At 51.9% G+C, this 11555-nt stretch overlaps 1 protein-coding gene across 4 annotated transcripts; it reads left to right on the forward strand.

Moving 5' to 3' along the window:
* Positions 1 to 2666: 2666 nt before the first annotated feature.
* MOB3C (MOB kinase activator 3C) lies at positions 2667 to 11154 on the forward strand. Of its 4 annotated transcripts, none has more exons than XM_066269290.1 (4): positions 2667 to 2848; positions 6219 to 6705; positions 8744 to 8946; positions 9281 to 11154. In XM_066269290.1, the coding sequence occupies exons 2-4, from the start codon at positions 6270 to 6272 to the stop codon at positions 9308 to 9310; spliced, it is 669 nt and encodes a 222-aa protein (XP_066125387.1). In that variant the 5' UTR covers positions 2667 to 2848; positions 6219 to 6269; the 3' UTR covers positions 9311 to 11154. The 4 variants fall into 4 exon arrangements, with proteins under 4 accessions (XP_066125387.1, XP_066125390.1, XP_066125388.1 ...); XM_066269293.1 differs by having other exon boundaries at positions 6219 to 6687; XM_066269291.1 differs by lacking the exon at positions 2667 to 2848 and adding an exon at positions 2858 to 3185.
* Positions 11155 to 11555: the final 401 nt, after the last annotated feature.

Here is an 11555-nt window from a genome sequence, read left to right on the forward strand (position 1 = left end):
GAACTGAATGATAAGAGCACAAAGCAGTTTCTGTTTCCTTTTAAGTCAAAGTCTCTGAGCCCACGAGCCAAGTACCTTCCATTGCTCCCAGATACACTCTCCACCCTCCTCAGCCCAGCTCTAGGCCCCAGGAGGCTGATTTCTGTGGCTGAATCAACAGGTTCCCTGTCTTTGGCTCCAAGAGTAGGAGTTGGCCAATGGTGAAACCTGGCCAGAAATCAGAGGAAGGGAGGTGGAGGAGGCCCCTATAGACTCCCAGTCCTTTGCAGTATGATTGCTGTGGGCTGGGTGTGCCCCTCAAACTTAGCCCACAGTAGCCCCTTCCTTATAGCTCTGACTTTGACTAGTCCCTCCCAACATCCATGAAGCTAGGGTGACAGCTTCAGCCTAGAGTGGACATTGAAGGGTTGCTCTAGCTGGCCCTTTGGTGATAACACTATCCATGTGGTTTCCCTACACCTTGACTACACCTCTAAATAGTGCCATTTTAAAATAAAGATTTTATTTATTAATTTTACAGAGAGAGGTGGGTGGGAGGAGCAAGAAGTATCGACTTATCATCATTGCTTCACTTTAGTTGTTCATTGCTTGTTTGTTGTACGTGCCTTGACTGGGCAAGCCCAGGGTTTCTTTTTTTTTTGACAGAGACAGACCAGAGAGAGGGACAGACAGACAGGAAGGGAGAGAGATGAGAAGCATCAATTCTTAGCTGCAGCTCCTTAGTTGTTCATTGATTGCTTTCTCATATGTGCCGTGACCAGGGGGCTACAGCAGAGCGAGTCAGCCCTTGCTCAAGTCAGCAACCTTTGGGCTCAAGCCAGTGACCATGGGGTCATATCTATGATCCCATGCTCAAGCCGGCGACCTTAGGGTTTCGAACCTGGGTCTTCCACGTCTCAGTCTGATACTCTATCCACTGCGCCACCACATGGTTAGGCAAGCCCTGGGTTTCGAACCACTGACCAGCGGTCCAGGACGATGCCTTTATCTACTGCGCCACCAAAGGTCAGGCAATAGTGCCTTCTTTAAACTCTCCTCAAAGTACCCAATTTGGGTGTTCCATGTGTTTCCTGCAGTTAACTCACTATCACAAATTGCTCCCCATCAATCTGTAACTATGTTCTCACTTCTGGATGACTGAACTCTGACCTTGTGTTAACTCTCTGAGTTGTCCCCCTTGCTGACCTGTTGTCAGCTGAAGTCAGGGACGAGACCAGCTTCCTCACCTGATGCCCTGCTCTCAATGCACAGAGCCATGCTTAATAAAGGCTATTGATTAGGGTATCAAACAAATGAAGGACTAGATTTTAATCTCTTTTGCACATACTAAAGCATGCAAATGTTTATAAGGGTTTGAGGCAGAGTTAAGGACCCACATAGCAGGAAACCCAGATGGAGGTACAGAAAATGAACTTTACACCTGGGTAAAGAATCTTCAGTTCTGTGTGCTGGGATTCTTCAAGATCCAGCGTGTTCTCATGCATTCGAGCAAGCAGAAGATCGAAGCACAAGGGGAACCCAGGAAGCATCTGTGCCACAGTTAATTCCTTCCTCCAGCCGCCAGCTCCTTCTTACTCCTGCCTACTCACTTCCTGCACCCCACCAGGGTGACTTCCGCAGCCTATCAGTCTGCCTTGGCCCTCCCGCTCTAGAAGGCCTCCAACTTTCCCTCCCATCCCAAAACAGCTACCCGGTCCCTGGATCTGGGGTCCACAGTGTGAATGGGTGCTTGTGTGAAATATCTGTCTGCCCTCAAGGGAAGAACCCAGGTAGAAAAGTAGGGAGAGCAAATCAGGTCTTTTTTTTTTTTTTAATTGATTTGATATAGAGAGAGAGAGAAAGAGACGTCAATTTTTTGTTCCACTTATTTGTGCATTCATTGGTTGATTCTTGTATGTATGCTGACTGGGGACTGAGCCTGTAACCTTGCCATAACCTTGGCATGACACTTAAACCAACTGAGCTACCCAGCCAGGGCCCAGATCAGGTCTTGAAGGGTTTGGATTTGGTTGGAAGGAAGGAGGGAAAGAAGGTATTCCAAATGGGAACAGATAGAACAAATGTCTGGTGGTGGGAATGAGGTGGTTTCAGGTAAGGAGTGAGGAGAATCAGACCAATCTAAGCAAGGACCCCAGCACTGTAGGGGGAGGTGAAAGTCTGTGATCTGATCATTCTTCAGGGCCAGTCCTTTCAGTGCAGGTGTGTGTGTTGGGGGTGTGGGGGGACTCACTCATCAGTCCAAAGACATTTTTGTTCATTCATTCATTCGTTCATTCATTCCGCAAATTGATATTAAATGCCTGCTGTGTGCTAGACACTACGCCAAGAGCTGAGGATATGAAGTGTATAGGGCAGAACTGATCCTTTATTGAGTTCAGCCACAAGTGAAACACACAGGATTCTGGAAGAGCAAGAAAACCACCACCATCTATCTAGTAGCGCTTTTGTTTCTGCTCCAGACAGAAGCTCAACTTGTCCCCATTTTACAGTAGAGAAAGCTGAGGCTGCCTCTTTGGTAAAGTCTAGTCCTTTGTCCAGCGAGAAGCTGGGGCACAATATGGACTTTCCGGAAAGGCGACATAGAGTTTGTTTGTGCATTGAGGTGGGGGGTCCCCACTCCCCGCCCCTTCCCCGCCCCTTGGCCGCAGCGTGGCGGGGCCGGGAAGGCCGGGGCGGAGCTGGCGCCGCCTCGGGGGCGATAGGGCGGCCGCGGCCCGGCAGGGCAGGCCCGTGAACAGGCAAGAGAATCCGCAGAACGGGAGGACCGGTAAAAGGAAGCGACCCAGCGCGTTGGGGATGTGACTCGCGGCCGGACAAGGACTCCCATTAACTCATCGAGGCGAACCCCGTGAGTGAGCGCCGCGCCCCGCGCGACCCCGCCGCGAACACGAACCAGCCTTGCTTCCACTTTCATTTCCTCGGCTGTCCCGGCGTGGCACCATCCGGAGGTGACCTCTGCCCGAAAGCGGGCTGGCCAGAGCCCTGGGTCCGGGTCCGAGAATCAGAGGGACTAAAGTCGGCGTTGGGGGGGCGGTGTGTGTGTGTGTGTGTGTGTGTGTGTGTGTGTGTACACGGGGGCGTGTCTTCGGGAGCGGAACTATCTGGCCTGCACCTCTGGGTCCTACGACCAGTCTGTCCTGACAGCCCTGGCTGGAGAGCCGTGGCCGGAGACGGACGGCCAAACGGTGGGTTTGGGTGGCCGAGTGTTGAAGGGACAACGCAGACTCGGAATCCCCACCTCTACTTTTCTTTTGGATCTCTGCCCTGTAGCACACACGCGCGCGTGCGCGCACATCAGAGTTCTAGGCTGGATTCTAGGTTCAAACTGGGGCCGGCCTGAGGGATAGCAGGTGTAGCCTCTGCAGGGGGCTAAGTGTCAGAAACAGGAAGGGCCACTCTGTGCTCTTCATTTGGGGAGCCCAGATACCCACCCAGGGTGTGAGCCATCACTGACCACTTTAGGAGTAAGAGGACACCCAGAGTTAGAGGCAAAAGCCTTGGTTCAAGGGGGGAACCAAGGTTCTGTGAGGGACAGAAACTCGGGGAGGGCATGGAAGTGGGAAGTGAAGAGAAACAAGTGGCATAGATAGAAGGGCACCTATCCATCACCCCCCCTCCTCCCTCCGCTGCCAAGCTTACACTTCCCTGGGAAAAAACTCAGGTCTTGAAATTCTACAGCAGGAAGGTGAGACTCTAGCTCACTGGTCAGGACACCCAAGTTGCTGTGGGGGCAGTGAAGAAGGCTCAGCATGTTAGAACAGGAATTAGATTGGTCTAATTGGTGTGAAGATACTTCCCTTCTCCTTCCACTTCCCCACCTTTCCCCTTATCTCCACCGGACCAACAACTCGCTAGTGCAGCCAATGCTGGAAAATGGTCTTTTTGTCTTGGGCTGAGCCCCACCTTATCCCAGTTCCCTGTTCTGTCATTGGAGATCTTCTGCCTGTAACTTGCTATGTGAACACACACTCTTCAAGTCCCCTTTCTGGGGCCTCAGTCTCCCTACTTTTACAAGAAGTGGGTTGAGCCAGATGATTTCTCAGGGTTATTTCAACCCTAAGATTCTTGATTCGGAGCTTTCCTTAAAGCCTGAGCATTGACTATGTGCCAGGCCCTGACATAGGCTGGGGTCAGGGTGGGGGTGGGGGTAGTGGGGGGAGGCTGGAGACAGCAATGGCCAAAGAGCAGCCTCCACTCAAGGAAAAAGAGGTCTGGGTTTGTTTATTAGATAGGGTTGTGGGAGGAGGTAGCATTCAGTCAGACCATGTGTAGTCAGGCAAAGGGACCAGTGTAAGAAAACTTAGAGGCAGGAAGGGGATGGTAGCAAAGGTAGTGTTCAGGGATCTGCAAGGTGGTTGATATAGGGAAGTGAGGCAGGAAAAGTAGGGTAAGGTGTCGAATGCCAGGGTGAGGGTCTGTTGGTAACCGTCAGTAAAAGGGGCTGGGTGAAGGTGAAGAGCCTAGGGAGCCCACCTAATTGCAATGTGGGAGATTTTGGAAGCCCCTGGCCCAAGCAGAGTTTAGAATACAGGTGGCAAGTGAAGCATGGAAGTCAGGTCAGGAAACTCAAGTCCCTCACTGGAGACTTCTTTGGATGAGAAGGCAAGGGGCCCAGGATGGATGAGATGACCTGCCACATCTTTGATGTTTTTTTCAAGAAGACAAGATCCTGCTGGAAGACCTACCCCTACTCTCCAAATTCCTTTCATTTTACTTGACTGTTCCCCTCCTGGTCTGCTTGTTGTGGGTACAATCAAGAACCCTGTTCCAAACTTTTCCACTAGATTGATTATTGCCTGACATGGCACCTCCCCCAGTCCATAAATACTGTGCCTTTGGTCATGTTGTTCTCATCCTCCTTCTCCAATCCTGTCCCAGTATTACTAGAGACACGAAAAAGGAAAATGTTCCAGTGTCAGCTCTGAAGTCAAGGCCAGCCTTTGTTTGTGGCTATATTCAAGCATCAGTCTAAGGCTAGGGTCAGCATTCCCATTGACGAGGGTCAAGGCTAGGTAAGAGTTCAACCTGGAGCCAGAGCTCAGTGCATGGTATATACTCAGCCTTAGTGCTCAGTCTGGGGTCACGGCCAGTGCTCAGTTTGTGGCTAAGTTCTAGTTTCAGTAGGTACCTGGACCTGCATTTCCCAAGGGCTCACACACTCATAGGAGATGAGAGTCTACCCTAAGAGTACCAGAAACCTGGCCTGTAATGGAGTGACTCACGAAGTTGTATGGCCAAGTCCATGCCTGCTACAGTCATGGTGGTGCTGGGCTTAGAACCTAGGACTTCTGCCTTCAAGCTTGGGGCTCTGATTGCTGTCCCCAAAGTCTGTTCTGAGTCTGGGATCCTTCAGTTCTAAAAGGCAGAGCAAATTTATCTGAATTCTAGATGGTCCCAGCTGGGTGGATCCAACTGTACCTCCCAATTCTAGGCATATAGTGAGTGCTCTAGGAATGTCTATTGATAGTGTCAGGTGCAGAGGGAGGGGCCAGTGCATGTTGGGGTTTCCGCCTAGAAGAGGCTGGCTTGGGGGGAAGGAGGAAGGATTTCCAGCCAGTGTTGGAGGAAGTGGTGCCCTTCTAGAATTAACACCTCCCCCTTTTCTCTAGCGCCTGCAGCTACACTCACAGCTGGCCATATGAGAGCCCTTTCCTCTTTCAGGGCAATAAAAGGAAAGGACATTTTTGGTAGAAAAGTCCCTCCTGCTCCCTGGGAATCCCCGGTGGCCGGATGGACTATGAGATATCCCAGAGGAAGCCGAAGGCGGGGTCCCTCCTCCCCTATTCCTAGCACAATGTGCAGCCAGGCTCTCCCACGCTGCACTAGCTGGCCTGTGGGGCTCCCAGAGGTCATCTTGTCCCAGACCCTGCCTTCAGGAGGTACTGCAGGAAGCCTCTGCCACCTCTCTGCTGGTCAACAGCAAGTCTGAGGAGCACCTGTTCGGAGCCAAGGCTCAGCCCCTCTGTGAGATGCAATGAATGTGGAGAGGAAACTAAATAAGATAGCAGGGATGTGGCGCTTAGCAGGGGGAGATAGGGCAGCCTGGAAATAGGGCAGGGGTGCTGAACCAAGGGGATGAGGAGGATTTAGAATCCAGGCAGAGGCTGCAGAGGTGGGCCAAAAGCTGAGAAGTGAGAGGGAAATGATGTGTTGGGAAGTCAAAGCACATTTGGTAAGGACCTGACCACCGTGCTCTCCCATGTCCTTGGCCCTGACAGGGCATCTGCAGGTCCTTCCCCTGGACACTTGTCCCTCAGTCCAGCCTGGCCATGGCGCTGTGCCTGAAGCAGGTGTTTGCCAAGGACAAGACATTCAGGCCGCGGAAGCGCTTTGAGCCAGGCACACAGCGCTTTGAGCTATATAAGAAGGCACAGGCATCGCTCAAGTCTGGCCTGGACCTGCGCAGTGTGGTGAGGCTGCCCCTGGGCGAGAATATTGATGACTGGATCGCCGTGCACGTGGTGGACTTCTTCAACCGCATCAACCTCATCTATGGCACCATGGCTGAGCGCTGCAGCGAGACCAGCTGCCCGGTGATGGCCGGAGGTCCCCGCTACGAGTACCGCTGGCAGGACGAGCGCCAGTACCGGAGGCCAGCCAAGCTCTCCGCACCACGCTACATGGCCTTGCTCATGGACTGGATCGAGAGTCTCATCAATGATGAGGATGTCTTTCCCACTCGCGTTGGTGAGTGCCACCTGGCAGGCAAGTCGGGCCAGGCCAGGGAGGGAGGGAGCTACCAGAGCCCATTTCACAGATGGAGCATTTAGTTTGATAAAGCGATTCTGGGAGTGGGGATGGGGGGAGAGGTTTGTAATTTTCATCCCCATTTTGTAGAAGAGGAAACAGGCTCAGAGAGTTTCATTGTCTACTCAAGATCAGATATCTCAAGCTTTGCCTGCCTGACTCCCAGTTTGAGGCGCTTGTTTAAAGCTTGAGTGCTTCTCTAGGGACCATCCTGGCAAGACGACTGTGATTCTCAGAAACTTCCAGAAGAGGTGCCTCAAGGTTACCCTGCTTGAGCGAACCAGACTTGCAGCCTGCAGGGAGTTCCCTTTGACCCCTGGCCTCCGGAAGGGAAGCGGGTGCGGATTGGGTGTGCCTGATGGTATCTCCAGCTCAGGGGTCTCATAGGGCAGAGTTTTCCCTTGTCAGGCCCAAGCCATGGAGCCTTTTCTTAATTCACTGGGCAGCCCAGGCGGGTGAGGGTGGGTCTGGGAGATGAGTGATGTCATCCTTGCCCTGCTTCCCCACCCAAGGGCATCAAAAGAGATGTTGGCATGACACTGTGTCCATCACAGCAGATCCACCCCCGCCTGGCCTCACCCCTGTTAAAGCAAAGGGAATCAGAGACTGGTGAGGCAGGTGGTCAAGCCCAGAGGGGAGAAACCTGAATGCTGAGGGAAGCCAGCAGTGAGTCACAATTCAATGCCTGAGGCTCCTCCTCCCCAGCTGGTGGCCTGTCATTTCCTGCGCTATCATTTCATACAGGAGGAAACTGAGGCCAGGTGAGGGAAAGTGCATTAAATCAGGAGGGATTCAGAACTGCTGCTGAGGTCTCTTGAGGCCTGGGCCCAAAGTGTCTAGATGGGCAGGACAAGTCTGAAGGACCTGGGCTGGGCCTGAAAGGGTGCATGGGAAGGCAGGGCTCAACCCTTTCTGAGAGCAGTGAGGAAGGGGAAGGGATCTATGGAAAGGGGCAGGCCAGTGTGGGCCTGTGTCTGAACTCTCATTCCCTTCTAGCCTTAACCCCCAGGCCTCTGAGACCCCAGATGGCTATGTCTTAACCCTGGGATGGCAAAGAGGGCATGGCCACTAAGATCTCCACCCTGAGTATGGGGGGCTGTGCAAAACTATCTTTTACATAGGTCCTGGAGCTTTTCTTGAGCAGGGTCTGTGGCATTTATCTCAGAGAGGTGCTGCAGGGCAATGCAAAGAGGGTTTGAAACCTGCCTCCAGTCTGTGCTGAGAGTTACGTAGCCTCAGGCAAGTAGCTCTACCTTTCCACACCTTCATTTTATCTCATCTAGAATGGCTGTCATACCCATTATACCAGGCAAAAGGTGCAGAGGGCTCAGCACAGGCCCTGGCTCACAGATGAAAGTGAAAGTGTTATTGAGTATTTGAAGGAATGAGAGATATCTGAACTAGTTCTTGAAGATTTAGTAATCCCCAGGGTTAGGGGTCTGGGACTGCATTGTGAATGTTGCAAAGAGGAAGGAGTCAGGATGGGGCTGGAGAGGGAGGTCAGGATCCTAAAAGGCCTGAGCAGGCACCATGCTGAGAAGTTAGGGCTTAATCATGAAGGCCCATGTTTTTAAAAATGGACCCCAGATGTTGATAAACTCCCCTTGGAACTGTATGTAAGGGTGTCATGTGAGAGCATCTATAGATACATATATTTCTGGGGAGAGTCTGAGAACTACTTTCTTTCATCATACTCTAAGAAAGGTTGGTCAGTGACCCCCAACCAAGTGGCTGAGTCCTGCTCAGAGTCATGGGAAAATGTGGAAGATGATTTGTATTTCAGTAGAAGAAAGGCAAAGTCAGATTTGTGCTTCATTATAAAGGAAAGTATGGGGAAAACAAATCATGATCTCTGTCTGTCTCCCACAGGGAAGTGTGCTAGGGAAGAGGCCATCGTGGGCAAAGGCTGCCTGTATGTGGGAGGACGGGGCTGGGCAGAGTTCCATACCAGGATTTTGATCCTGCCCCCACCTTCTGCCCATCCCTGTCCCCGTAGGAGTTCCCTTTCCCAAGAACTTTCAGCAGGTCTGCACCAAGATCCTGACCCGCCTCTTCCGCGTCTTTGTCCACGTTTACATCCACCACTTCGACAGCATCCTCAGCATGGGAGCTGAGGCGCATGTCAACACCTGCTACAAGCACTTCTACTATTTCATCCGCGAATTCAGCCTCGTGGACCAGCGGGAGCTGGAGCCACTGGTGAGGCCAAGCCCCTACTACTCTCGCCCACCAGGGCCAGCCTCTGAGTTTTCAGATCCAAAGGCTACCTGCTTTAAGAACATCCAATACCTAAGGGGATAAATTAGGGCAAGGCAATTCATTTAACAATCCCTCTGTACTTTCATAGAGAATTCGTTCAAATGTCAGTTTACAAACCCAGATCTGCAGCCTGGAGTTGGGGTGGGGTTGGAAAGGGGCCAGGTTCAGGGAGAAGAGCAGCCAGTCCCTACGGTTTGCGAAGGGGTTGCCTGGCAGGTTGAGTTTTGATTAACTCTCCATCCCCTCCCCACCCCCCAACCTTGTGTCTCTACAGAGAGAGATGACAGAGCGGATCTGTCACTGAGCCCAGGCCTGGACATTATTGCTCGTCAGATCATCTGAACATAGAGTGGCTAGGGGAGGGGAACCTCGGGAGTCTGGTGGCAAAGGAACTTGAAGGCTCTGGGACCCCTCCACACACCCAAAGCCCCTGGACTTCTGGTTCTTAGGAGTCTGCCCACATGTTCCCCTGACTGCTTGTGAGTGGAGAAGGGGAGAATTTAAAGGTGGGCAAACAGAAGGAAAGGGGGAGCTAAACCTCCAACATGAAGTCTGGAGGCGGGGTAGACTAGTTTTCCACTCCTTTCTGTAGTCACCTTTCTGTGGTGGTTCCCAAGGCTATCTGGGCACTGTGGATGCAGTTGAGGTGATGGCAAGAAAGGTACAAGAGAGTGAACAGGCTGTGTGTGAGTGAGCACAGATGACTGTGTGTATGTGTGTGTGTGTATGTGTGTGATTTTGACTATAGGATGTATCTGCGAGAGCTAGCCACCTTAGACCCTCCCTGGCACATAGTAGAACCTCATAAATGTTAGGCAAATGGATTGATGGAAGGAACAAAGGAATGAGGGAAGGAGGGTGGAGGAATTGGGACCATCAGGCTATGACCACTGTAGGAGTGATGACAGTTCACTGTCCCCACTCTGTGCATCCAACAACGTGTGTAAGTATACAAAATGTGGTTGTAGATGGATGCAGCTCTATGTTTGAATCTTCTAGTCTACCCTCTTCCATCAGCCTGAATTCTAGAGAGCAGGTAGGAAGGGGAGCCTTGCCCTGGGCACCTCAATCCCTGGCCCACCACAGACAGGGGTTTCAATTACTCAGCCAGAGATGCCCATCAGCTGTCATTTCACTCATTCCTCTGCCTCCAAAAGGGCCTGATTATAGACAGCCTCTGGTGGTTGGGGGTGGTCCCTTCTTGTCCACACTGGTCCTCTGGTTCTTAAATTGGGAATCACATATTCCAATCTAGCTCCTAGAATTTATAAATTTGGTTTCCAGGGTCTGAAACCCAGCACAGAATAATCATCCAACCCAAGGATCTAGTGGAACTTGAGTTGGGAAATTCTTGAGTCTTGTCCCCATTCCAGGACATTGAGGGCCACGTGGCTAGTGAATGGACTCTTCCTGCAAGTACTTGCCTCCTTCCCATCTATCCTGAGACATTCCAGTGGGTTGGCTCTCAGAGCCTCGCTGCTCACAGAGAAACTAGAATGTTCATTCAGTACTCCATTACTCAGCACCCCCATGCCCAGACCTACAGATGGGGAAATTAGGTAGGGACAAGGCCCTACCTCCCAGAGGCCAAGATGGAGATCCAGAAACAACCTGAGGATTATCTAGTTTCGTTCACAGAATCTTCCACGTATATAAGAGGAAACTGAAGCCAGGAGGAGAAGAGGGAGAAACTGTCCTAGGCTTCACAGAAAGGCTTTGTGAAGCTGGAGTAGAAACCAGGGCTCTGAGTCCCACCGTGGGGCCTGTGGATTGCTACATTGAGAAATGAGAAGCACATGAAAAGAGGGTTTGACAGCCCCTCTCCAGGATACAACTGTTTCTGCTTTGAGCAGGGATTTCTAGCCTAATGCCAGAGTGCCCCACTGTCCCTCAGGTCTGCTAGGGTTATCTGCTGGCCAAGCCTCCAAAATCATGCCCCTCTCTCCATGGCCCAGCAGCTGCCTGATCTCTGGGGAAACAGATGGGACTCCTGGAGGCAGCCAGCTGGACCTGGGACAGCTGCCTCCAGAGACGTTCCCAAAGGCTCTGGATTGGGGTGGGGTGAGGTGGAGGGATGATGTTCAAAGATTTCCCCAGGGAGAGCTGTGGATTGGAAGATGGATTCTAGGCTGTGGCCGGTGTTGATTGCAGAAGGGGGTGGGTAGGGTGGGAAAGAAGGGGGGATATCTATTTTTGTGAAACAGAGGGAAGACTTTATTGTTATTTTTGGTAAAATAAAGGAGACAAACTAAAGCAGCACTGGTGGGAATCTGTGGTCTGGGTGCCACATGGCTCCTGGGCAGGCAGTGGAAGGAACTGTGCCAGAAGGGGACAGACAGGGAGGGCTTTTTTGGTCCTGGGCCATGTGGAGTGCTGGCTGGGATGGTCATGTCTGGCCCAGCTCTCCAGGGTGGAGACACCAAGATTTTCCCAGGGTTCTGGGAACTCTGGATCTAGGATTTCTGGGCAAGGCTAGGATCCTAGGAGTTGGGAAGACTGACCCTTACCTTCAGGAAACTCAGTCTCTTGGGAGAGTCTTTTCTTGTTTC

This window comes from Saccopteryx bilineata, chromosome 3 (genome assembly GCF_036850765.1).
Source record: "Saccopteryx bilineata isolate mSacBil1 chromosome 3, mSacBil1_pri_phased_curated, whole genome shotgun sequence".
NCBI classification, from domain to species: domain Eukaryota; kingdom Metazoa; phylum Chordata; class Mammalia; order Chiroptera; family Emballonuridae; genus Saccopteryx; species Saccopteryx bilineata.